General features: G+C 31.4%; 2 protein-coding genes across 6 annotated transcripts; both read right to left on the bottom strand.

Annotated features, from left to right (window-relative positions):
- Window positions 1-995: 995 nt before the first annotated feature.
- LOC121259105 (transcription factor bHLH106-like) lies at window positions 996-25,987 on the bottom strand. Of its 5 annotated transcripts, none has more exons than XM_041160599.1 (4): window positions 25,976-25,987; window positions 4,033-4,037; window positions 1,941-2,203; window positions 996-1,779 (listed from the first exon to the last, which is right to left on the bottom strand). In XM_041160599.1, exons 3-4 carry the CDS (start codon window positions 2,184-2,186, stop codon window positions 1,270-1,272), a joined length of 756 nt encoding a protein of 251 aa, XP_041016533.1. In that variant the 5' UTR covers window positions 2,187-2,203; window positions 4,033-4,037; window positions 25,976-25,987; the 3' UTR covers window positions 996-1,269. The 5 variants fall into 5 exon arrangements, with proteins under 5 accessions (XP_041016533.1, XP_041016534.1, XP_041016530.1 ...); XM_041160600.1 differs by lacking the exons at window positions 4,033-4,037; window positions 25,976-25,987 and adding exons at window positions 13,128-13,133; window positions 22,768-22,773; XM_041160596.1 differs by lacking the exons at window positions 4,033-4,037; window positions 25,976-25,987 and adding exons at window positions 2,413-2,522; window positions 3,443-3,532 and having other exon boundaries at window positions 1,941-2,208.
- LOC121259106 lies at window positions 17,778-19,187 on the bottom strand. The gene has a single exon (XM_041160601.1). The coding sequence runs from the start codon at window positions 18,988-18,990 to the stop codon at window positions 18,067-18,069; it is 924 nt and encodes a 307-aa protein (XP_041016535.1). The 5' UTR covers window positions 18,991-19,187; the 3' UTR covers window positions 17,778-18,066.
- Window positions 25,988-26,763: the final 776 nt, after the last annotated feature.

The following is a 26,763-nucleotide window of genomic DNA, read 5'->3' as shown; positions in this document are numbered from 1 at the left end:
TGGGTTTAGAATTTCTGCATGCACTTCAATTGTAAGTAATAATATTCTGCCAAGTAGAATCTATCTGGTCATCAAAGTCTAGGGATCATCAGATTGTATTGTTAAATGAAGTAAACCTTCTCACAGTACTATCGACTGCACTGCTGGTCAAACCTAAAGTGGCATCAATGAGCACCCATTTCTTAAGAAAGCTTGTCAAGAAGATATCAGAAATGCATATAATATGGCATCATGCACTGGATCGAAACATTTTTCCTTGCGGGAGTAAAAAATTAGTCTTCACTTCAAGAGTGTTTTACTACAAACTCAAGACCAGCATCAGACTTGAGTACTATTAATTAAAGAACCTCTCTCGAAAGGAAGAGGCCATGAAACCAGAAAGGCAGGTACGGACGTTACGTAGTGGCGCAGTAGCCAACGCTAACAACAATAATTTAATGCTGAGCGATGAGAGATAAGGCGCGCATGCAAAGCAAAGACAAACTTATCCAATTACACTCATAATTATCCCTTCTTCGATCGATCTTCGTCGTTGTCCGTTGTTGGGTCCTTCTTCTGACGTCACGATAGTTACTAAAGAAGATTCTTGGACGAGCAAACGCCTCAATTAGCGTTGCCTTTTTATCTTGGCCGCCATGTCGACATTGTCCCAGTTGGATTTGGCAGATGCTTTTTTAATTTTGTTATCCTCGTTCATAAATGTAGTAGATTTTAAGATCTGCAAATCTAGAAATATAGTTAAAAGAAATGTAATTTCGGTCTCGTTCAAATAAAATGAGTCGAGATTAAAATTAAAATTTAAATAAAATATATTTTTTTAATATTATTTTTATTTTAAAATTTAAAAAAATTAAATTATTTATTTTATTTTATATAAAAATTTAATAAAATTGTAATTATTAGATGAGATAAATTAAAAAAAATAATGAAAACACACTACGCCTACAAGTCCGCATAAAATGTAGGACACATGAAAAAAAAAATAATAATAATAATAGACCTAATTTTTCCTAGCATTAGCAAAGAGTACGCGTTACAAAACTATTACCTAGCCTTACAAGGTTGTCGAAAAAATACATCTCTCCTTTCATTAAACTAGTCCCCAGTGAATATACTTTCAAGATCCATCATCCTAGGTAAGAAACAGTCCATACATTAACAAAAATCCATCATGATCTAATGCTCTTTCCAGCTTTCTTTTACCCACACTGCCACCCCAGATTAGTAATTTACAATTGAATCGAGCATTTTTCAAATCTAAGACATTGATCAAAGACCTCTCAACAAAAGCTCGTCGTCACCCTTAAGCGAACCATAAACCCGAGCCCGTTTGCTCCGTGAGACCCCTTGACCCAGCCCAGGACCCGAAGCTCGATTCTCCACAACGGCCTTCAAAGCCCGTTTCAAGGCCCCAATTTCCTCCTCTCCACCTGCACCACTCCCGGCCCATTGCACCACCACGACGCTCTTGGTCCGCCCGCCAACCGTCATCATCTCTGCCCGCACCGCCCTGGCCCGGACCGACCGAATCACCCGGGCCAACTCGAGGTTTAAACCGGGCCGGTCCTCGCAACAAAGTGTCGCTTTCATCACCTTCTTTCCACCGTCACAGTAGCTCAGGGTCACCTCGTCGTACTCGCCCGGGAACGGCCAAACCTCGGGATCGGAGTCCGATCCACTCCCACACGCGTCACCGCTCTGACGCCCCACGTCAGCCGCTTGCTTCCTCAGCTCTTTCACGTGATGGACCACCTGTGCTAGCAACGAGGCCTTATCCGTCTGTATCGCAAACACAAAGCATTCACCAAAGTATAACGTCAATACCCCTAGCGCTCTGATCCAAATAACGGTTAATAGACGCAAAGAGAACGTGAAAGGAAAAGGAAAAGAAAGTTGGAAACTTGAGAATGAATATTGAAAAACAAAAACAAAAGAAAAACCTTGGTGGTGTTGGGTAGGAGAGAGCGTAGGGTGGAGAGGTGGGCGTTGATTCGCTGCCTGCGTCTCCTTTCTGCGTCCTTGTGACTCTTACATGCTTCCTCCGATCTCCTTTCCCCCTTCGAAGCAGAGCTCATCATCGAATCCCCGCCGTCCATCGTATTGACCGCCGAGTTTGGTTCTCGACCGCGTTCACTCTTTTGCTCCAACAAGCTCCTCGATCCATAGTAGCTCTGGAAAGGAAGCATATCTCTGTTCTGTTCTTCTAGGCTAGGCGAAATAAGAAAAAAACCCTGGAGCAAGAAAAACAACTTTATGAATGATAACAAACAAAGACCTAGCTAGAACCGAGATGGTGTTATTCAAAGTAAACTAAGTGTAGGAGTAGCAGGCGGAGAGACAGCGAGAGGAATAAATAAAGAAAAGGAAGAGAAACCATATACAGAGAGAGAGAGAGAGAGTCGTGGAGGAAACCTGAAAATGCAGGTTTTGAGGTTTAACTGTAGTGGTAAATAAGGCCGTGGAAGGGTATAAAAGGGTGGAGTAGCGGTACCCCTTTTTATCCCTAACCAGTGTTGACTGTTAAAAAAAAAAGTGGAACGTTAAACGAGGAGGGTACTTCGAGTCAGGCAGAAGAGTTAATAAGGGTAATGATATACTTTATACAATATATACTATATAATAATATATTAAATGAATAATATTTTTATAAAATTATATTATTTTTATAAAATATTTTTCAATTAATAAAACCTGAACGTTGTTTGGTTTTGATCACACTCGAGTCAAAATTAAAAGATATTTTTTATAAATATAAAAAAAAAATTAATTTTTAACTATTTCATTCACATAAATTTTTATATTAAAATAATTATTTTTTATTATATAATAATATAATATAAAATAAATTTAGTTTTAATTATTCACATCAAATCTTCACATTAGATTATATATTTATTTATTATATAATAATGAATAACTAATAATTTTAAAAATATTTAATTTTTTTAATTATTAATTTATTTTATTTTATCATGTTTTACTATTATATCTATTATATATTAATTAATAATTATATTCTTATTAATTTAATATATCACTAACTTAAATTAATATATCAATTATAATAAAATATATGACAAAAGAAATGAAAAGATAAATAATTAATAAAATATATATTTGATGTATGTATAGTAACCTTCATATTTGAAAAAACTTTTAAAAGTCACTGTAGCCAAATTTCAAATATTTAGAATTTAATTAATCCAATATGAATATATTTTACTCTCTAATAGCTAAATACTCATTGGATTTAGCTTTTAATTAATCTAATGAGAATACTCTTATTAATTCATCTTAACTTATCATTATAATTTTTTTAAATTTAAATATAAAATATAATAAATAATTTAATTTTTTTAAATTTAAAAATAATATTATTATTAAAAATAATATTTTATCATTTCAACTCAACTCAATTTAACATCTAAACGTAATCTAAACGGACAAGGGGAGACAAACTACTCGATCCATGTCTGAGGACATCCACACCATACAGACACCTGTTTATATATAGCATTTGATAGGAAAATATAAAGAAGTTTATTTTGATCGATCTTAATTATCAGTAATTTAGATGTGTTTCTATCTGTTCTTTTAACCTGGAGGTGAGAACTGCAGTCTGCAGATGTATACAGACTTTCGAGGCATATCCGCTTATCTTGATTTCTCAGAAAGCGTCTCTCATCTTCAAAAAATGGGACAGGGGTTCCGGTAGTACTAGTATTCATTGATGGTAGTAGATGGCATGGACCTTTCTTCCTGTATGTTTCGTTGCCTTTCCCTGCTAACTTCCCAGGTACGTTGTTAAACAATACCAATCTAATACAAGTCTCTTGCAACGTACTCACCGACACTGTTTAATTATAAAACTTCTATATTAATGGTACGTACGTTGCCTATGTGTCATTAATTACCAGCTTTCGTATAAATGTTACGAGTCAAATATCATTTATTTATAATTTGACATAAGCCGTTAAGTTATATCAGTTTATAAATTTATTTTTATAAAATTTCTTATAACTAAAACGGTACTTCTTCTTTTATCTATATATGATTTCTAAAATCTAGTAAAAAAATGAGAAAATATATTTACAATTGTAAATTGTGCAACCTTCACATATTGTTTTAAAAAAATGAATAAAACATAAGATTTATATAAAAAAAATTAATTTTTAATAGTAGACCTCACTCTTTTTCAAAACGATTACGGATCATTTACGCACTTCACGATTATATATAAAATTACTCTAAAAAATTTAAGGAATCTTGATACATGCAACTTAAGGGCTCATTTGTTTTCAGAGATGAGATGAGATGTGTTGAGATTAAAATTAAAAAGTTCAATAAAATATTGTTAGAATATATTTTTTAATATTATTTTTATTTTGAGATTTGAAAAAGTTAAATTATTTATTTTATTTTATATAAAGATTTTAAAAAAATTGTAATGATAAAATGAGATAAGATGAGATATTTTCTGAAAATAAACAAGGCCTAAGTTTTCCTGAAGTACTACTTAATACGTAAGATGCATAGTAGTAATTGTTGTTAACAAAACTCATCAAGCTTTCAATACAATCAAGTTTTCTCAGCCTATTCATTATTCACAAAGTCCTTAAAAGAAATGTAATTTTATTCAATTAAACGTAAGCATTCTAGGTCAGTTCTAAATTGGCCAGATGGCAAGTTTGTGGAGAAATTATCAAGATCTCGTTAAAGAGTAATGTTATATACAGTCGTGAAATGTATAAATGTCATACAATAATTTTGAAAAAGAGTGAGATTTATTATTAAAAAATTAATTTCTTTTCATACGGATCTTATATCTATTTACTTTTTTTAAAATAATTATACATCGCTTACACACTTATAACTACAAGGGTCATTTCCCCTCATTAAAACTGTAAAATAAATCACGTTGGATATATAACTTATTTCTAACCTCGCGCTTCATAATGACATCTTGTTGAGTTAGATCGTACAGATATTTGACTTTCTTTTTTTTTTTTCTAGTTACATATTACAAAAGATCAAAACTAGTGGAAACATCATTTCCAATATGGAAATCTAACAAACATTGCCAATGAGGCATATGCTTCCATAAAAGTTATTGGAGTCCGCCTATTACACAATGATATTTGACTTTGATTCGATTAACATCGATTATTTACATTCTATGGGTAAATAAATTACGAGGAAAATGAATTTTTTGATATTATAAAATTAACTAAAATATTCATTATCCTACAAAGTCGTTAACAAATATATTAAGATTTAAGAGTAATGATATCCACATAATACATTTCATAATATATTTTATAATATATATTATACAATAAGATATTTTAGTAAAATGATATTATTTTTACAAGTTAATTTATAAAAATAATCTTTTTTTAAATATTATTATATAAAATATTGTAAAAAGTGACATAGCACAACAATTATTTAAGGAAGAAGTAACAAATATATAAAAAAAGACAATTATTGTTTGATATGACCCGATATCTCAAATCTATTTTATAATATAAAATATTTTTTAATCTAATATATCCCAGAAAATCAGCCGAGCAAATGAACTAATTATTTTTACAATCATTTATATAATTATATTTTAAATTAATGATATTATTTTATAAAAATATCTTCATTATTACTAATAATAATAAAAAGGTTATAAAAAAGATTCTGCGTGTATTATTAATAATAAATAGATAAGTTAATTAAAGAGGATAAAAATGTGAAGACTTTAAGACTTCATACTTCATTCCTCTCAATTTATCTCAATTCATCAGTATAATTTTTTTTAAATTTTAATATAAAATATAATAAATAATTTAGTTTTTTTAAATTTTAAAATAATAATAAAATTAAAAAATAATATTTTAATAATATTTTATTATCTCAATTTAATTCATTTTTCTTCGATATTTAAACACAACCTTAATGTGATAAAGATGTGGATTCGACAGGAATGGGTTAGTCATGGGAATTGGTGGAGTGACGGAAAGCAGGTGTTGAGGTGATAAGTCAGTCAAACGACCATTAGTGTCAAAGACTATTATTACAACAACAGTAGTGGTGGGAGGGATCCGTAAGTGGGACGTGAGTGGATGTTACATCGAGAAACTATGGTTTGACATTAATGCGAAACGTGGCTGGGTTGTTTTCCAAAGGCATAGAATTATTTGTTACGGCGGCGCAGACAGCTTTTGTTTTCAGGGAATCAAATTTTCCAAAGCGACAGCAGCGATCACGAACGACAACCTCTTTTTTCCTCTTTAGAAGTTGAAGACCCCGTTCTCTCACTCTTGTGCCCCTTTTTTTTTTTTTTTTTTGAGTGGGGCGGTTAGCCAGCGGCCTTTTTTTTTTTTTTTTTTTTTTTTTTTTTTTTTCACTTATTTTAATATTTTTTAATATTTTTAAAAAATAAAAAAATATATCAATACACTGAAAATCAATTTCTTAATTATTAAGTAAAAAAAAAAAAATTTAACCAGCAGTCTAGTAAAACGGTCAAAAGTGAAGGGTAGAGTAGTTTTATTCTTTTTTTTTTTTTTCCCAGTTTCTGCATTTTTTTTTTCACTTTCATTGTTTCAACTTACTTTGATGAAACATTTATTAATTCATGTTTCTAAAAATTAAAAAAATAATAATAATAAAGATTAGAATATGAGAATCATATCATTTAGATTTGAAAATGAATTGAGATGGATTGTGAATAGTAGTGAGATAAGTTGTAAATAGTAGTAAGATTTGTGAGTTAAAATTGATGAATAATAATCAGATGAGTTGAGATGAGTTCTAAATACAAACCGGACAGTATTTTTATTTTTTTGGCATGGGTGTTCAAGAACAAAATTCTCACTAGTTTCGAGAGTGCACAGGCCTAGACAACAAATTTACTTCTAAAGGTTCGTTTGGATAGTGGGATGAAATGATTTTAAATAAATTAAATAAAATATTATTTTTAATATTATTAATGTTTTAAAATTTTAAAAAATTGAATTGTCTATTATATTTTGTGTAAAAATTTAAAAAAAATTATAATGATAAAATAAGGTGAGGTGAAATAATTTATATATCCAAATGAAACTAAGTGCACCTCTCTATTTTAGTATTAAACATCATTTATCCTTTCTCATCCTCTCTGCCAGTAAAGCCAATCGAATTCCCTTCTTTCAATCTAGCAAACTCGTAAAGGAGAGGCAAAGTCTGATCTGGACACGAGTCTTTATCTGATTCTTTTGTTCCTTATCTTGTAGTTTCCTAAAAGCTCAACCCATAAAAGCAAGCAAATGTCTAAAACTACACTGCTCCAATCCTGAAGTATGGAATCAAAGAATGTGTATATATATGCCACTACATTGCAACAAAAATTCAGAGAAATGCCCACAAAGACCAAAAACAAAACTGTAGAATGTGCATGTGAGTATGTTGGAAGCAATTACAAATCTAGAATACTGTAGGAAGAGAGATCAACATCTGATAGCATTGCATACCAGACAACAGCAGCAGATATGAGTTCAGATTGGTACAGAGTAGGGGACCTCAAAGTTGAAGCAGTAGCAATGGACATTTTTTTGTTTTTGTTTTCGTACTTGTGGCTTATGCCTATGAGCTAGTCCATGCCTATAAGCTATGAAGATGATATATTATACATTAGTTTATCTATTTTTTTTTATTATTTAAATATTATATTTTGTAATATATTTTATTTATTTCAAGTAAAGTAAAAAATAGATAAAAAAATGAATAAAAAGTAAAAAATAAAAAGAGAAATAAATTAAATATTTATACAAGTGTAAATCGTATTTGAAAAATATAGATATGGTACTGTAGCAAATTGGATATTAGTTATAAAATATATAATCCATTGGATAGGCAATATTGAGTTATTTCCTTCAAATTTTATAAAAACTTGAGTTTAGCATAACCTATTGAGAATGCTCTTCTCAACCTCTATTTCTAGGTTTCTGGTATCCAAATTAATATTTTTCTAAAAATAAACTCTCTATTAGTTTAAAAGCCCCCTCACTTTAGTACTATCAAATTGCATTTCAGTTGTTGGATAAGGTATTCTAAACATGGGTTGAAATCATGAACTGTTATCTCCAAAATTAATTGAGCACTCCCAATAGTTTATGTATCTTATCTTTTAAAATATATCATCAAAATTATTTTTTTCTATTTTATATATTGAATTTACAATATTTTATACATCAGTTTATTTATTTTTTCTTTACATCATTTAAATGTTATATTATTTAATAGTTTGTTAGAAAAAAATTACAATGAGAGAGAAACTATTGTGGGAGATAGAGTACATGAAAAGAGAAAAATAAATAAAATATTTTTTACATTTGTGTACAGTTCACACTACATGTAGCTGAACAATATAGCAAAATAGAAAATAAATTTGAAAATAGATGATCCGTTGAAGGCAGTTTTGAGCTACCTTTCTTCAAATTTTACCTAAAAATAAATTTTACAAAACCCTGCTCTCCTCAGCTTGCTATATATATTACCTTCGCTAAAAGGAGAGGGAAGGCCATGCCTTTTGGCAGTGAGATTCTGATGTACCTGTTATATTCCACTCACTTCTGGCACGGCACGGGACCATTTCAAGAAGATGACCCCAACGTCTTTTATTCCCAAGTGAAATTTCGAAGTTAGATTAGACAGCAACAGAAGAGGAAGAGACAGAAGGGGCAAAAAGATTGAGACAAAGGGTTAAGTAAAAAGCAGAAATGAAGGGCACTTTAAAGACAATCTTGTTGCAGTAGTGTCAAAAGTCATGGATGATCTGATTGCATGCCCCTAAAAGCTGCCTCAGTGTCAATGTTTTTTCAAGCATTGGGGAGAAGACTTTTTCATAATTGGTTCCATCTCCGGTAAACCAACTCATAATGCTGTAGATCCGGCTCTCTTAAGTTTTGTTTCTTTATTATTTTAAGATCACAGCACAGAGACGGGAGAGAGAAGCTAGTGGTATAAAGTTATAAACCAAAGATACGGCTCAGGAATTTCTCACTTTCTAGTATGGATGCCAGGTTTTAATGTTGATTCCTGTGTAAAATATAAGAACCTCAAATTTTTTTTTTATTATAGACTGGTCAAGACCCACCTTTTTTTTTTAAACTGTATTGAGGAATCCTTTGCCAATAGAATGTTCATCTAAATCTTCTAGCGTAAAAATGTAAACCAAGCACATGTCTTAAGTTAAAAGAATCCAGAACCATCCACCAGAGAAATTACCTTTTTGTAAGTTTATCGGTTCTTGTATCGCCCATGCAAATTAAGCAAAGGAAATGAAGTGCAGACAACCTTGTCAAGGTTTGAACTGTACATTACAAGATAAATGACTTTGCACATGAATAATGTATCAATACCAACAATTAGCACAACTGCAAATAAACATGTCCACTTTTGTGGAAGGGTGACCCAGAAGGAGCAATCAGACCGAGACCTTGCATCACTTTCACCCTCCGCGCACTAAGTTCTGGAGACTTTCCGAATAAGGGTGTTTCCTAAGAACAATAACCCAAATTTATATAAATTAGTATCTTTGAATGGTAATGTGCAATGCACCTCATAGGTCTAGAGTCCACAATCTTACTCTCCACCCTGATCTTACCAAGAGAGGCGCCGTTTAAGCTAAATTCATTGGCAAATTTAATGTATGAGAAAAAGTATAAGATTCTCCCAAAAATGGGGAAAATGATTATTAGGTGTACTCACAAAGCTCGGGTTGTTTAGCTTGTTTTTCTTCAGCAACTCATCTTGCTCCGTGGTTCCAAGTTTTGATTCCTCCTCAGTGCTTCTGTTATTTGGCTTGACTTCTTTCTGCATCTCATCTTGCTCAGGAGTCTTGCTTCTTCCTTCCTCAGTGCCTATATGCTTTGGCTTGAGTTTCTTATGCAATACGCCTTGCATTGAGGATTTGTTTTTTGCTTCTTCCTTCCTCTTTCCTACTCCATCCTGCTTAGGGATTTTCATTCTTGCTACCTCCTTGGCCCTTTGACTGGGAGGCTCAAGGTTAGGACTATCTAGCTTGAGTTTCTTCTGCACCACATTTTGATTAGATTTTTTACCCTCACCACTTGACCTAACTCTTTTGAGTTTCCTTTGCAACCTATCCCGATTAGGGGCTATACTTTCTGCTTCTTCCTCTGCAGAGCTTGAGCTATTTGCTTTGAGATTCATTCTTATCCCATCCTGCTTAGAGGACTCATTTTTTTTCTTTCTCAGCTTTTTCAGAATTTCCAATCTTCTCCTTCATTTTTGGTGTAATTGTTGGAAGCTGCCTTCCTGTAGAAACAATTACCTGACACCAAATTGTCATTCAATTATCCATTCATAAGTAAATGGAAGTCCAAAACACAAGACAAGGAAAGAAGGCAGGCATATAAAGCAGCTACCAACTCACAGAAGTTCCATTACTCAATAAGTTAATCTCCTTAGCACTATGTTGCATTTTCCCTTCCTTTTCTGAAAAACTGTTTTGGAGCTTTGGCACCAGTATAAGCCTTCAGTGCTCTAGATTCCTAACACTTCAGGCCTGATATCTCCCTCAGGCACGACTTCTCCACAACCAAGGGATATAATCTTCAAAGTTGCAGTTTAAGATATAGGATGCTTAGAGAACAAAACTAAACTTACATGATTTGAGGCTTCTATGTCCTGATCGTTTACTTCATTTTGATTGAACTTGTCTCTAGAAGCATCAATTATTACCTTTGCTGCCAAATATAAAATATTTTGGCCAGTATAAGAATCTATAATTGGAATGAAGAGGACACATTTTATACTTCTTTGACAGAAAGAACGTAGGCTATACCTATTAAAGATGTACATGGATACAAGTATCATCTTCCAAAAAGTAAAAAATGTAGACACAGTATCCAATTAATGCATGCATGCATGCGATTGATCTTTGTTCAAGTTTGTACATGTTGAGAAGGTAAAGAATTGAGTGTTCAGGATATCAAAGTGGTTCAAACCAACCAGTTTCCAGATTCCAGCCGCGGGCAGGTTTGGGGGATGGGATGAGACACAAAATTCTCATCTCATCTCATCATTACACCTTTTTCAAATCCCCATACAAAATATAATAAACAATTCAACTTTTTCAAATCTCAATTCACCTTTTTCAAATCCCAATACAATAATAATATTAAAACACAATATTTTAAACTCTCAAACAAAACACAAAATTCTCATCTATCCCCCCAAACCTGTAGTTAAAACCAAAATGTTTGAGTTGGGTATCGGTTAGCATCAAACAAACTGCTCTACATCAAACCAACCAACTGATTATTATTCAGCAACTCCACACTCACGGAAAATGCTTAGGGTGTCTTTAACCCTACTTTTTCAAGTCCCTCTGACTGCTGTGACACACGAAACCATGGCCTGAACTTCATACCCACCTTTAAACTAACAGATAAGACTGATAAGTATATCCATAACTTCTCCACTTGAGATTCTTTCTCCGTAAGGCAAACTTCACATGCATTCATTACTATGAGCTATTATTGTTCACTTTTTCTTTCAAGATGCAAAGTAACACAATGGCTTTGGCAATATATAAAGAATACTGCACGCTGACTTGATATACTAGTTTAATGTACTCACGATTTGTAGGTAAGTAGTATCCCTACCATTTTGAGAGGTCAAGAAATTCTGATTTCTAGGTAAGCTACTTTCCACTCAAAATGTCCACTTATTTAAATATGTTTACCAGATATTGACATGCACACAAAAACTTGGACACTAATTATTAATTTACTATAGGATCTCCACACATCCACTAAGATAGATACCTGAAGACCTTGCTCTCAGAAAATAATGCAGTTTTTCAATTTATGGCAACTATAAACTCATGGTTTTTTATACAATGCCCAAGTTCCAAATGACTCATGTCCGACTCATAAATATTATGCCTTATAAAGTGCACAGTGTTAGGCGGGGATTCAATGAATATGACCAAAAGATTAGCTCACCCTTAGATTTGGATACTTGTCTCTTTGATCTTCCAGATTTTGAGCGAGGACAATCCTACAGCCATACCCAAATGGTAGAAAAAAACATCAATGACAAGCATCTAAGATCATCCACCACCTAAGATGAGCAGCTTTACCAAACTAATAACTCCTTGTCATAGGTTGCCAAAAAAGGGTAAAAGAAATGGTCACCTGCTCCAGGGCTTCCTTGAAAATTTTCCAATAACACCCATTATTCTGCTCGAGTATCTGAAGAGCTCAAAGAATCAGTGTGATCACATATGAAGAAAAATGCTTGAAAAGGTGGACAAAACTAAAATACTCAATCAACCTAGGAGGTCGCATCATAATTTGGGTAACCAGCATTAAACACTTACTCGTTTAAACTCAGATTGAGATTTTACAGGATCAACATACAAGCTGCAACATAGATGCAAGACATGTTAGTCTTTTTAATGAGAGAACCAAAAAAAGCAAAAACTAAAACTAAAAAAGTCAAGCAATGTCAAACCACTAACTATTTATAGCTTCCATAGAGCCTAACCAGAACTTCCCTGCTGATTTATTTCCAGGTTTAATGCTCTCACCGATAGAGTTCTCATCAATAACCTACCAAATATTTGGTACAAATAAAATGAACTTCTATAGACAGGTGATCTCAGTGTGTACCAGTTCCGAAGACCAGATGAAGCCAAAGAGAATAGCATTTCAAATACCTGTGCAGGCCACCAGGAACCACCATTGAGCCTGACCCATATCAAATACCCCCATGTGACCTGATCAGCCACAACCTTCTCTGCACCTCTCTGCTGCCTAAACTGGCCTTTTCCACTATTAAGACATTTGCCTTTCATGGTTTGCCTTTGCGATATAGACTGGATATCAACAAGTGCATCAAATGGGGATCCAATACGTTACCAATAATAGAAATAGCACCTTAAAAATCTAAAATAGAAATTTTTGTTTTTTGGCTCTAACCTTAAATTTATATTGTGCTGGTACCTATAGATTTTAGATTATTTATATGCAACGTTTCCAGTTTTGAGTAGACTCCTTCTATTACTAGAACCAAAGATCCAATACTAAGTTATGCATACTCACAGGGGAGTTTGATGAACGCACTTCTTACTTTCATGTTAACTGTGGCAAAAAAGTAGCAGCTAACTTAGCTAGTAAAAACTCGGAGCACTCTACCAAAGGCCTTAAATCAACTCCCCCCACTCATCCCAACACACAAACACACTCACACAAAATAGAATGGCAGAAACCAGTTATAGGAAATAAGGTAATACATCATGGTTACCTTTTCTTGAAGTACTTTACTAAAATTAAAGCCTCGCTACACCAATTCGCATAAAATTAAACCTCGCTAGACACTTTCATGGTCCAAGCACACTACTCGTTATCACAGAGCAAAATATTGCCTCAATAAGGACATTAACTGTCTCGAGTCTCGAACAATGAGTCAATGACTGGCTACTGCTAATATCTAAACCCTGAATAACCCAAATAAACGAAAATGTTCGCAGAAAGGAAGATTATGAAACCTTTCGGTGCTTTCACCAACCAATAAAAACCAACATCCTAGTTTCACCTAAATGGCATGCACCCACTTACGCAAGAAACGTGCTAATCTCCTAAGAAATGGAAGCCGAATTTCCCCGGTTTGGTTACCAGGAAAAAAGGGGGGAAAACATTAAAACTTAGTAATGTACCGTGCATCTATTAATGCATGCAAATGGATCATTCTTCTCTTTCATATCGAAGCAAAAGAGAGGTATTACGCTTTTTTTTTTAAAAAAAAAAATTGTCTTTTCGTCTTCTAAGTCCCGGACAACGACGAAAGGCATGCAATTGAAAGCATCTATCATCTTTCTGTTATCTTCCCACGTTATCTCGGCAACCAAACAGTGCAGATGCGATGCGGACCCAAAAATTAAATCGGGTTTCTAACAGTCGGGAAACGGGCACAAAATCAAAACTCAAACAAGGAACGCAGGGTCTGGAAGTACTTACAATCTACCAAGAAGAAACCAGGGACGAAAGACCCAAAAAATCTCAGGCGCACGTCAAAGCCACAACCGAGAAGCAATTAGCAGAGTGGAATGTTTTCTCTTCGATCACACAGAACGGAGTGTTTACGGGTCTGGAAGTAAAGAAACTCAGCCAGCAGCATTTACGGGTTCCCGTGCGTGTCAGTGGGACTTACAGTCGAGCTAAAATCGTGTCTAATTCAAATTTGTATGATGTATTTTTTTTTTTGATAGAAAATTTTTTTTGTATCATATATAAATGAAATTGAATCACTGTTCTTTCCAGTTAATTAAATTGGTAAGATTTTTTAATTTTATCCAGTAATTTTATAATGTATTCACGTTTTTTTTATGTGATTATAATGTATTAATGATTATGGTAAATGGAAAAAAAATGATATTATTATAAAGATAGGTCTTAACTGAAAAAGTACAAAATAATCTATTATTTTTTTAGTGTAACTTACTTTTTTTTTTTATAAAGAGTCTATATAAAACTTGTACCTAACATTATTCTAATAATATTATATCAATTATTATAAAAGAAAAAAATTTAAAATTAGTTATTTTATTTTTAAGTCGGCATGTAAAGCGCGTAATATTTGATATAAAATTCAAATTTTAAAATTTATCTTTCAAATAAAATTGTCATGTTTATATATATATATATATATTAACGGATGTAGATGTGTTATCCACTCATTTAGCTACACATATGATATGAAATAAGATGAAAATTAAATAAAATATTGTTAGTATATAATTTTTTTAATATTATTTTTATTTTAAAATTTGAAAAAATTAAATTATTTATTATATTTTATATGAGAGTTTAGAAAAATTATAATAATTATATAAGGTGAAATAAGATAATTCGTGTAATTAAATAAGATCCAATCGAATATAACTGTTCACAACTTTAAAAAAAAAAAAGTGAGAAAATGGAAAGATGAGCCTTTGTCTCAAAGAGAAATTCAATTTGTAGTCTTGAGTGGGAGACTACGTGTACATTCTCATTGATGAACAGGGATAAAAGAGAACAAAAATCATTTTAACAAGAATATTATTGTAATTTTAATTTTTTAAAAACACAACTGTATATGCTTGTATAAACAGTCTCTATTTGGAAACTGTATATAGACTAACTCATGTTCCAAAACCTGTACTAGATTAGTAGATTTCATCGAAGACACAACTAGGGCTTTTTCGACGTCTTGCCTGCAAAGAATGGCTCAGTTGAGTTAAGTTCTTTATGAATAGTAATGAGTTGAGTAATTGAATGAGTTATGTAGTGCCCATATCAACTGAATTTAGAGTGTATTTTGATGTTAATATGAGTTTAATACTTTTGATGAGAAGTTGAAAAAGGTTGTGGGTCCCGCATATAAAGATGTGTTAAGTTAAAAAAAAATTATGAGTCTCACGTGTAAGGTGTTTTTTAGTTGATATAGATTTAGTAATTTGAGAATTGGGTGTTTGGATATTAAACTCAGCTTAAAATTAGATTGAGCTCAGCTGAGTCTTGCAACCAAATGCAGCTTAAAAGGAGATTTGGATTCACCTCATTCCAATTTATCTTATCTTATTTTATTTTATTTAATTATTATAATTGTTACAAATTTTTATACAAAATATAATAAATAATTTAATTTTTTCAAATTATAAAATAAAAAAAATAATATTTTAATAATATTTTATTATATTTTTAACTTTCATCTCATCTTAACTCACTATCCAAACCTCTCATAACATTTAAGGCATTTTAATCATTAAAATTTTTTAAAATTATCACACAAAATATAATAAATAATTTAATTTTTTTAAATTTTAAAATAAAAATAATTTTAATAATATTTTATTCAACTCTTAATTTTTATCTCATTTCAGTTTATCTATAACCAAACAATAAGTTAGACTTCTAAAGTAAATATAGTGGCCTCAACGGCCCCAAATCAAACGGATAGTGGCCTAGAAAACTACTGGACCTCGACTTCTTGGACGTCCAATATAGCTGTGTCAATTATATGGCCGGAATGTACACCGTGGTAATGAGTAGGCAGTATACTACCTAATATTTTCTCTCTTTCTTCCGCTCAACAATTCTATACCGTACATTCCCTTCTAGTGTAATTTTTTTTTTCTCCTCTCGACAGCGTAAAACGCGCGTTCTGTCTCCTACCCCAATTCATTTCAAATTTTCTATCCCAGTAGCCATCCGTTGCATTCTCCCCACCCACTCTCTAAAGTCGTAATTCTTGAGAGACACGAGTTGATCTATACAGTGTTTCTTGTAGATGAATATTGTACATTGGTGATATGGTGATCTTTGCATCCTTATCCAAAGCTTATTTTCTAATAAAATAAATAATAGTTATAATTGTGAGTGTGTAAATATTGTGTAATCATTTTAAAAATGTGAATAAATATAGAACTCATATAAAAATAAATTAATTTTTTTAATAGTAAACCTCACTATTTTCTAAAATGATTACACAGTATTTACACACTCTACGACTATATGTATCATTATTATTTACAGAAAGAGTTACAATAAGGGGATCCTAATTCATCTTCATCTTGGATTAAAAGCTGCCCAACTTTCTTCTAAGGTGCCTTGCTCTCTATTTCCTCAGTTTTATTTTTCTCTCTATTGAATAACATGGAAAAAACCATCATCTTTTGTAATATTTGACTAGTTAATATCTTAAATTATTAGACTATTTTGTTGTTAATAAATAATTTTATTTTATGAAAATATTATTTTTCTTATGTATTATTAGTTTAAATATTAATAATAAAATATTTTATTTTGGATCCAGGTATAATTGCGAATGATTTATATAATTATTCTCATATTATATATAAAATTATATTAATTGGATTAAAGAATAAATATACGGATCAGTTCAACCATTTATATGAAATGGTTTAAAACATGTTGAAGTGAGTTAAATGTATCATGTCTATGTTAAATAAATAAAAGTTAATTACTAAAAGGTTAAGCATCGTGTTGTGTCACTCGTTATATATACAAGTCGTGTTAAAATTTTAAAACCTAATCTATATAGTCTAATATTTATGACTTGATACGATACGAATACAATTCGTGAACATGAATTATCAACCACAGCTTTAACATCCCTCTCCATTGCTTACAAGACATGCGTAAACACACTTACTACTATAGACGTCATTATATCTAAAATAACAAAAAAAAAAACATTAATATCTTTTTATACTAAGTTTTAACACGTCAACAAGATTGCTTACTAACTCTAATGTCAATCCTAACAGTCATTTCCAGATATCCTTTTTTGGAAGCCTCAATTATGAGGTGCACTAGCTCGGAAGAATCCAAAACGAGCTTTAAATGGGACAAACAAACAAATTATATATATATATATATATATATATATATATATATATATATATATATACCCGAAGGACAGAATCAAGATACTTCAAAAAAGGTAACTGTCCCATTTTGACAGTAGGGCATACTGTTCAGTGTAAATTTTTTTTTTTTATATTTTTTTAACATATTTAAATATATTTAAAAAATAAAAAGAATACATCAATATACTTAAAATCACTTTCTTAACTATTAAATAAAAATAAAATAAAATAAAAAATAAATTTTAACTAGATGTCAAATAAAAGTATCAAATTAAAAAGATAAAATAGATTTTCTCTTCAAAAAATGGTCCAAGTAGAAGCCTAGCTGACATCAGATTGTAGCTTTGCTAATAAAATGTACGGTTTGATAATGGGCCACTCAATTTAAGGAAGAGCACCTGAAATCTACAGACGACAACACAAGTACACTTATATAGTACAAAGACAGACCCAACCCATTTTCTCCCGCAAAACATGAAAACCATCGCCCCCTAGACCCAACCCCGTCTCACATTTGATTCCAACATCCTCCATCAGTCGCCATTGGCGCTCTTTGAATCCCCCCAACCAAACTCCTCTTCAGCCTTCACCAAAGAGCAATATCCTTCGGTCATAAATATTAGTCCCATTGCTTATCGGGTTTGCACGGTAGACTTCCGGGGCCTTCCTCTCTTCCTTTTGCTGGGTTCCGAAGAGTTCCCACCCAAACCACGCACCGCTGAACCCTCCCTTCCGGCCGCCATCAACGGTGTCCCATCATTCCCACCACTCTCTTGCGACGGTGCGTTGGGCATCCAATTTCGAACCGCCGCGCCATCCGCCAAGGCATCCTTCCCTGCGCTGTCCGTCATCACGAAGCACATCGGAAAGACGCCCCAGGAACAGTAGTAGGCCGTCTGGCCCGGTGCCAGCGGTGGCAGCGATGGGATCAGCACCGCATGGAACGCCCTCCGGCAATTCTGGCACCGCAAGCAACACCCCTCGTAAACTCTAGGGTATTCGTACAGGTGGTAACAGTAGGGGCACATGGTCCAGAAGCTCGACAGTCTCAGTCGATGATCATCCGGACCCTCGTTCCCGCCGCTAGTGTAATTACTGTTGCTCTCCCCGTGATGGTCTCTCCTACCGCCCAAGCTCAGATCGACCTTGGCGAAGAGGCTGAGCTCGTTGTCATATAGAGACTTCTTGGCGTGGTCGTTGAAGACTGCCCAGGCATCGGCGACGAGCTTGAAAGCCTGATCGGCGAACGGGAACTTGTTCTTGTCCGGATGGAGGAGCAGCGCGAGCCTGCGGTACTGTTTCTTGATGCGATCCTGGTCGTCAGACCGGCGATCAACCTGGAGGATAGCGTACCAGTCGTGGTGATTGTTTATGTGCTTCTCCGCCGCGAGAAGGACGTCCACCACGGCCAAGATCTGATCGGACCCATCAAGAAGGGGCTCCGTCTCCTGAGCCAAGATGGCGAAGTCTCTGGACCCACCTAGATCTCGGTTGCGCAGGAGCTTCTCGGCGATTCCCAGTAATCGTTCGGCTTCGGCTCTGGGATTCTCTCTCATTTTGCCGTGTTAAGGCGCTCACTCCGGGAATTTGATGGGTTGGGTTTGGGCTGAGGCCGATTGCTTGGGTTACAAAACTGGGGTGTTTGGAGGCATAACAAAAATAAAAAATAAAATCTTTTTAGATACATCTATCTATGATTCTATTCTATGGGCTAAAGAAATCTTTCGACGTTTTTCCTTTGCAGACGGGTAGCAAATAGGAATCCATAGTTTCATTATTTTAGTAATATTTTATTTTGAATCAAATAAAAATACTGATGAGTTTTTTAATTCCATAAATAATATTTATACGAATAGTAAAGATTACGAATGTTGTTCATGATGTCTTCTATTTTGACTTGACTTTACTTTGTAGATTCATATTTTCTGCTCAAATAAATACACGAATAATTACAATCGTAACGTCTCGTTTGGATATAGAAGAAACGGTTTGATTTCATCTTATCTCATCTCATCATTTTTTAAAATTTTTATACAAAATATAGTAAACAATTTTATTTTTTTAAAATCTCAAAATAATAATAATAATATTAAAAAATAATATTCTAACAATATTTTATTTAACTTTTATCTTAACTTATTTTATCTCATCTCACCATCTAAATGGACAAATATTTTGTGTATTTTTATTAATTCTTACATATTTTGTATCACGTATTCTTATGCACTTTGAGTTTAGTAACGCTATAATAAAATATTAATCATCTTGAAACATGAGGGTAATATTGTCAATATTGGGACGGAGAACACGATATTTAGGTTGTGTTTGGATGTTGAAGTGAGTTAATTAAGTTGAGATGATAAAATATTATTAGAATATTATTTTTTAATATTATTATTATTTTAGAATTTGAAAAAAGTTGAAATATTTATTATATTTTGTATTGAAATTTTAAAAAGTTATAATGATGAATTGAGATGAATTGAGAGGAATTAAAAATCTAAACGAAGCTTATTCTCCTTGTAAAGCTACTTCTAATAATCACGACAAGAATACAGTCTAACGCCGTATGAATTAGATAGTTTTTAAATAGTATAATAAAATATTATTTTTAATATTATTATTAATTTAAAATTTAAAAAAATTAAATTATTTATTATTTTTTATATAAAAATTTAAAAAAATTAAAATAATGAGTTGAAGTGAATTTTTAATCTAAATCGAGCTTACTCAAAAACAGACGATTACGTCTTAAAAAGTTTAAAAACCCTTTCCTAGATGAGCTGCTTATTGGGCCTAGTAAGCAAGACATGTGGGCTGCCACCAGAGGTCCATGGGCTCACCCACAAAATTCGTTAGCTCTAAAGAATTTAGGATTCATCGTTACCAAATTACCAGTTCAATTTTTAAAGTGTGTATGTTTCTTTTGGTTTGGGCCTAGTCGACAGCTGTCCAATGCCTTATGGTGGAGTTTCCTAGTTTGCCTCATGTTATCATTTGGGCACGTCATCTCTCCTTAAAAGGGTTTTTCTTTAAAAAAATTACCGCACAGAAATTAAAAAAAAATAAGGGTCTATAATAATACAATAGATAGTCTTTTTGAGAACATAGATAATTAGGCAATATTTTATTGAGTTTGGGAGTGCGATGGTGAAAGCAGGTTGTTTATAGTTTATAAACAATCTTTGCTCGACTCAAATAGCAAAGAGACAGTCAAGTAGGAGGCAGATTTTTTTCCCAAAACGGGGTTGGAGTTATCATTGGAATTGGATCAAATCGAATATTTTTTTTTCTCTCTCTTTTTTTTTTAACCTGCAAAAAAAATAATAATAATAATAAAATGGTGGCATGCCGCATGCGTATGTATGGCTGAAAGCATGTTCTCATAAATTCATAATACCTCACTATTATTTATTATTTTATTATTAATTTTTATCACTTTTTATTATTATTTATTATTATTTAATATTTATTATTAATTTTTTTATTATTTATAAAATATCTAAAAATAACTCACTATACAAATCCAACATTAGAGAAATAGTAATCTTGGGATTTGGAGAATTTAGGGGTTGCCAAAGATTGAAATCAGAACTTAAATGTTGCAATAGTTAACCCCTCGTGCGCTGTTTTCACTGCATCGTGCTTTGCAAAAGCCTTTGCTGAGTCAATATTTTTAGCTTTTTTTTTGGGCCCCGGATTTCTATTACTAGGTTGCTTTGGGAGTTAACTTTACAAGGTTTACTTAATTGGATGAGATGTGATACAAGAAGTAGTACTATTCTTCTTCTTCTTCTTCTTCTTCTTCTTCTTCACAGCTGATCGTTCACACTTTTATAATATAATATTATTTATTTTTAAATTTAAACACATTAATTAACAATAAAAGTCAAATTAATTTCTTAAAAAAAAACTATTATTTTATTATGATTTGGGTTTTTTTCTTTTATGTTAATAGCACCTTAATTTATTTTAACGAACTTGCTATTTTTTCAACTTTTTATTAAATGTTAAACTCGTATCAATTTATTTTATAAATTTAAATACATATCTCACTTTATTTATATTAAAACACGTCTTAATGAGATCCAGAAGAAACTATTAATCTATATTAACTCATATAATCTGGGATCAATTTAACATTTAGATACAACCTTACTGATTCTAATTTGGATACCTGTGGGCAAAAAGTTGTAATTGTTACAAGAGAAATGATAGATCTATCGAGGATTTCTACATAAATTTTGTAACGAATTCTCTTTTTATTGTTCTTTTATATTTTATTTTTGCTTAATATTTAAGGAAATATTTTTTAATAAATTTGTGATTTTTTTTAAATATGTTTAAATGGATTAAAAAAATGTTTGGAAAAATAACGAAAAAAAAATTACACTATTCCATTGAAAAAGTGTTTAGAAGTTTTTGTGGCCCTTACACCACCCTTGTTACAATTTTGCATTACAGAGGAGACAAACTAGCACACGCATGCTCTATGATCAATCCTCGCGAGATATTTGGGCGAAAACAGCGTTCGATTCTACGATGTTTAGCCAAGAGTAATTTTCATCATTCATCCATTTGAAAAATTTATATTTATGATCAGATATATTTTAGAATGTATCCATATTAAATATGATATCATAAACTAAAATAATGTATTTGAAACTCTATCAATACATTATTTCCTTTTGTGACCAGTATGATCTTTATTATTGCTGATATTCTTTACATATAAAGAGACAACACTCTCTGTCTAAAAAGAGATTTAACATCACTCTTTATAGAAATAGATAATTCAACCTCTACAGGAAAACGTCTTAGAGAATAACTCTTTTTTATTTTAATTAACACTAAGGAAATTAAAAAGAAAAGCAGTAAGACATGTGTGAAAAATTATGGATTACAGTTTGGACCAATTCTGTTAGATTTTGAAATCTGTGACAGCTCATAAAGGCAACATTTGTTTCTTTTCAGCCATAAAAGTAAAATTTAAAAAAATCTAGTGGTGGCGAGGTCGGTGATCTGGCGCATGTGCCAATGAGAGTTACTAGAAGGGATGACACGTGATGAGCATGCGCAGATGTGGGAATGGTTATGGTGATTTTCGCAAAAACACTACTTTCCTCCTAATGATTTCGACTTGTAAATCTATTTGTGCCACGCGTGTCTCTTGAGAGTTGTCTAAAAGTTTTAAATTTGTCTTTTTCAACATTGAAGAAATCAAAATAAAATTAAACAAAATAAATATTGATAGATAATATGGGTGAATGGAAGAATGAGAGAGAGATGATGATTAACTAGCGAAAATCAGATTCATACCCTTAATTTTTTACGAGAGAGATAAATAGATGATGATTAACCCAAAAGTAATGATATCATACAATCCATTTCACAACATATTTTATATTATATTTTATATAAATATTTATAATTTTAAAACATAGTTACTGAAATAGTGAGGTTATTATGCCGTCCCACTTTTATCGTTACGCGTACTGTCTAGTATTTTTTTTTATATTTTTTAATATATTTAAATATTTTCAAAAAATAAAAAAATATATATCAATATATTTAAAATCATTTTCTTAATTACTAAAAAAAAATTATCCAAGCAGTTAAATAAAGCGAAAAAAATGAAATGACAGACTATCTTTTCCCTTACTAAAAAGTACAGGTGATTATCATTTTTCGTAGAATAGTAGAAACAACGTACACACTACACACGATGATATCGAGAGCAATCACATCCAATAGACAGATACAAAGCTGCAGCAAGCTGCCGGCACCAGCTAACATGTTGCACCGCACAATACAAGTCCACTCGCTTTGCAGAAAGTAATGTTTGTTTTTACCATCATTTTTATTTTATTTAATTATTATAATTTTTTTAAAAATTTACATAAAAAATAATAATTAATTAGATTTTTTTAAATAATAAAATAAAAATAATATTAAAAAATATATGATAACAATATTTTATTTAATTTTTAATTTTTATCTTAACTCATCTCATCTCATTTTATTTTATTTGTAAAAATAAACGAGATTTAATTTTTACAAAACGCTGCATACATACCAAAACAAGAGAAACGACAAAAACCCAAAATTAACAAATTAACAAACCAACATATTCATAGAGATTTAGCACAAATATATAAATCCCGGTTTGGTTGTCCAAATGAGATGAGCTATACTTCATCTTTTATTTACCTATCCAAACAACAGAATATAAAATTTTATCTCATCTTTGAATTTTCAACTATTGCTACAGTAACACTACAATAGCAATATAATATCGTTATAGTTGATCTGCTATAAAGTTTCATATGCATTTACAGTTTCACTACAAGACCAATACAGTAACACTAATTACTACATTTTTAATATATATAATTATATATTAGATTTTTCTATTTTATTGTAATATATAGTTAGAAAATTATATTTCAAATTTTGTAAAATATAGTATAATAAATAGGTCATAATTAGAATAATTTCGTTTAACAATTAAATGTGTTCATATTTGAGAATATTGAAGTAATCATGACCAACCACAAAAAATATATTTTGAACAAATCAAAATATTTATGAGTTTTTAAATTAATAATAGATACTTCTTATTTTTAATATATTCATAATATTTTTTACCCAATAATTAAAAATAATTTTCAATAATTGGTAGGACCCATCACTTTATTAAATCCTTAAAAAGTAAACTATCTCATTTTATCTCACTATCCAAATACACACTTTTTTATAAAATATATAATCCCACCTTAACTCAAAAATTTCATTATTGTTTAAAATATCTAATATCATATCATCTAAACTACGTAACTAAACGAAGCTTTAAGAATTAAAGTTGCACAAATACTTAATTATGTAAACGAATAGTCACAAGTTTTAAGATCACCAACCATCCTCCATTTCAAACTAATTAAATATATATGGCCTATCGAATCAATATTTGACGTACCCAACTAATTGATCCCATTCTTGAAGCGACTAAATTCCAATAGAAATTAAGAATCCATATTAAAATTCTTGAAGCGACTAAATTTCAAAAAAAAAAAAAAAAAAAAAACAAAATCCATATTGAGAAATCCTACTATGTTACTTTAATTATACTGTTCACTTTGTTTTTACATCATCGTATTTTATTTTAAAATAAAAAAATAAAAAATACAAACATAAAAAGAGTAAGAGAAACCTAATATTACACTTTTTGTTTGTATTTTCATGCCATTTTATTTTGAATATATATATGTTAATAAACCATGTGACACCAATGCGAATGAAACAAAATGAGCAGCGATATAACTGAGCCGACATAATTAATAGCAATTATTATTTTTTTTCAACAAATGAGCGTGAGTAAAGAAGAATGATAGATTCAAATAATTGACCCCATATTCGTGATTATAGAGAGAGAGAGGTCCCACCGATCCACTAATATTGAAACTTGTACAGTAACCTAGTAACCCACTTTAATATTGATACTTGCACACTAACCCAGTAGCCCACTTTCTTATATTGACTCCCGCTTTTAAACAAATTCCTTGGAAGCAGATGCGCAAATGAGGAAAAAAATAAAATTAAGGTACCGATCGAGCGCTTGCCATAACTAAAAGCAAAGGCGAGAAACAAACGCTAGCTTACGAGTGCTCATGATCAAAACGCCACTTTTTTTAAGAATATTTACAGCTGATCACATTGTTTTGTTTTCCGGGGCATCTACGTTTAATTACTTTATTGCAACACTAGCTATCAGAGTACGTGAATGCATGTCATTTTTTAATGTCTTGTTTATAAATATAGTAAGGGAAGCACCTGTTAAAGTACGTACTCGTGTGTGTATATATATATAGACCAACATGCATCTGTACGTATGTGCAAGTGGCCTGTGAATGGGCTAAAAAGCTTTGAATAGGATTCTAAAATTACAAATTTAAAAATTTAAAAAAAAAAAAAAAAAAAAAAGGAAAAGGGAATCCGAAAAAGGAAGAGATCAAAAAAGACATATATTGCATGTTGATTATATATATTTCGTGATATAAAGTACACATTTTTATAACAATTTGGAGCGGTACTGCTACAATATATACAACTTATGAACTCATGTGCATATATATATATATATATAGGCAGTATCTGCAGCTCGATCTATATCTCAGGTAAGTTGAAAACCTACTCGATGGACTTTTTTTATTCCCACCTTTCAAAGCTTTTATGGACATATCATGATGTAGAAGCAGGAAAGGTAACGAGAGATGATCGAGGCCCCTAGACAGAAAGACTTCCACTTAAAAGGTCACTTTTGAAAAAAATTAACAACTTCACACTTTTTATTTTATTTTTCATTTCAAAATTAATTTACGAACTCTAATTTATACTAAATAGATCTAACACGTACGTAATACTCTTATTCCATCACAAGATGTCGTGTTATTATAAGTTCGATCGTGCTTATATAATAAATTTTTATCAGATGATATGTTGTGATAAGATGAGAATATATATACTGTTTATATATATATATACAGAGAGAGAGAGAGAGAGTATTCCCGATTTCGGTCTCCAAATCAGATGCGAAACTTGAATTCAACAAAGCCTTGTTAATTATAAATAGGTTACGCACATATATTTCTTTCTATTGAAAATCATGACAAACAAAAGAAAAAGCTAAATCTTGGAGGGACGAAGCTTAGAAGTATTCCAATTACTTCTTGTGCACATGGAATGAATTGTGGACGAAAATAAAAGGGATTGAAATATTGCTTTTGGAGGATCATGTGAGGATCCGAGAGAATTAAGCAAGCACGTCATGAATTGTGCTGATCTTAATATATTCTTATAGATCATTTTGCAACACATGATCGTCAAAATCAACATATATCAATATATATCATTGAAGACATGATCAAAAGTTTGAATTATGTCTTGTAATTCATCGTTTGTGTGTTGTTTTTATTTTTTCCAAAATAAATGAAAATAAATAGAGGAAAATATTATTCCAATTTTTGGAAAAAAAATTACCAAAATAGAAAGCAAATCTGTTATAAATAAATTATTAGGTCTCGTTTGAATTCAAAACCCACCTCAACTCATCTCATCTCATCATTATAACTTTTTAAAATTTTTAAACAAAATATAATAAATAATTTAACTTTTTCAAATTTCAAATTTTTTTTAATTTTCATATAAAATATAATAAATAATTTAACTTTTATTTTACTATTTACAAACTATTTCAACTCATTTCTGAATATAAACCACTCCTAAAACTTAAGATCTCGTTTGGATTTACAATTCATCTCAACTCATCTCAC

Source organism: Juglans microcarpa x Juglans regia, chromosome 4D (assembly GCF_004785595.1).
Source record: "Juglans microcarpa x Juglans regia isolate MS1-56 chromosome 4D, Jm3101_v1.0, whole genome shotgun sequence".
In the NCBI taxonomy this organism is placed as follows: domain Eukaryota; kingdom Viridiplantae; phylum Streptophyta; class Magnoliopsida; order Fagales; family Juglandaceae; genus Juglans; species Juglans microcarpa x Juglans regia.
This window is presented reverse-complemented; position numbering and strand designations above follow the sequence as displayed.

Excerpts from the sequence above, each read along its gene's own strand:
- LOC121259105 (XM_041160596.1), bottom strand. The coding sequence starts at position 3,517 with ATGCTATATATAAACAGGTGTCTGTATGGTGTGGATGTCCTCAGACAT. Across the intron at positions 2,523-3,442 it reads GTAGTTTGTCTCCCCTTGTC|AACAGTCAACACTGGTTAGG; the intron begins CGTTTAGATTAC and ends ACTTTTTTTTTT. Across the intron at positions 1,780-1,940 it reads TCCTACCCAACACCACCAAG|ACGGATAAGGCCTCGTTGCT; the intron begins GTTTTTCTTTTG and ends TTTGCGATACAG.
- LOC121259106 (XM_041160601.1), bottom strand. The coding sequence starts at position 18,990 with ATGAGAGAGAATCCCAGAGCCGAAGCCGAACGATTACTGGGAATCGCC.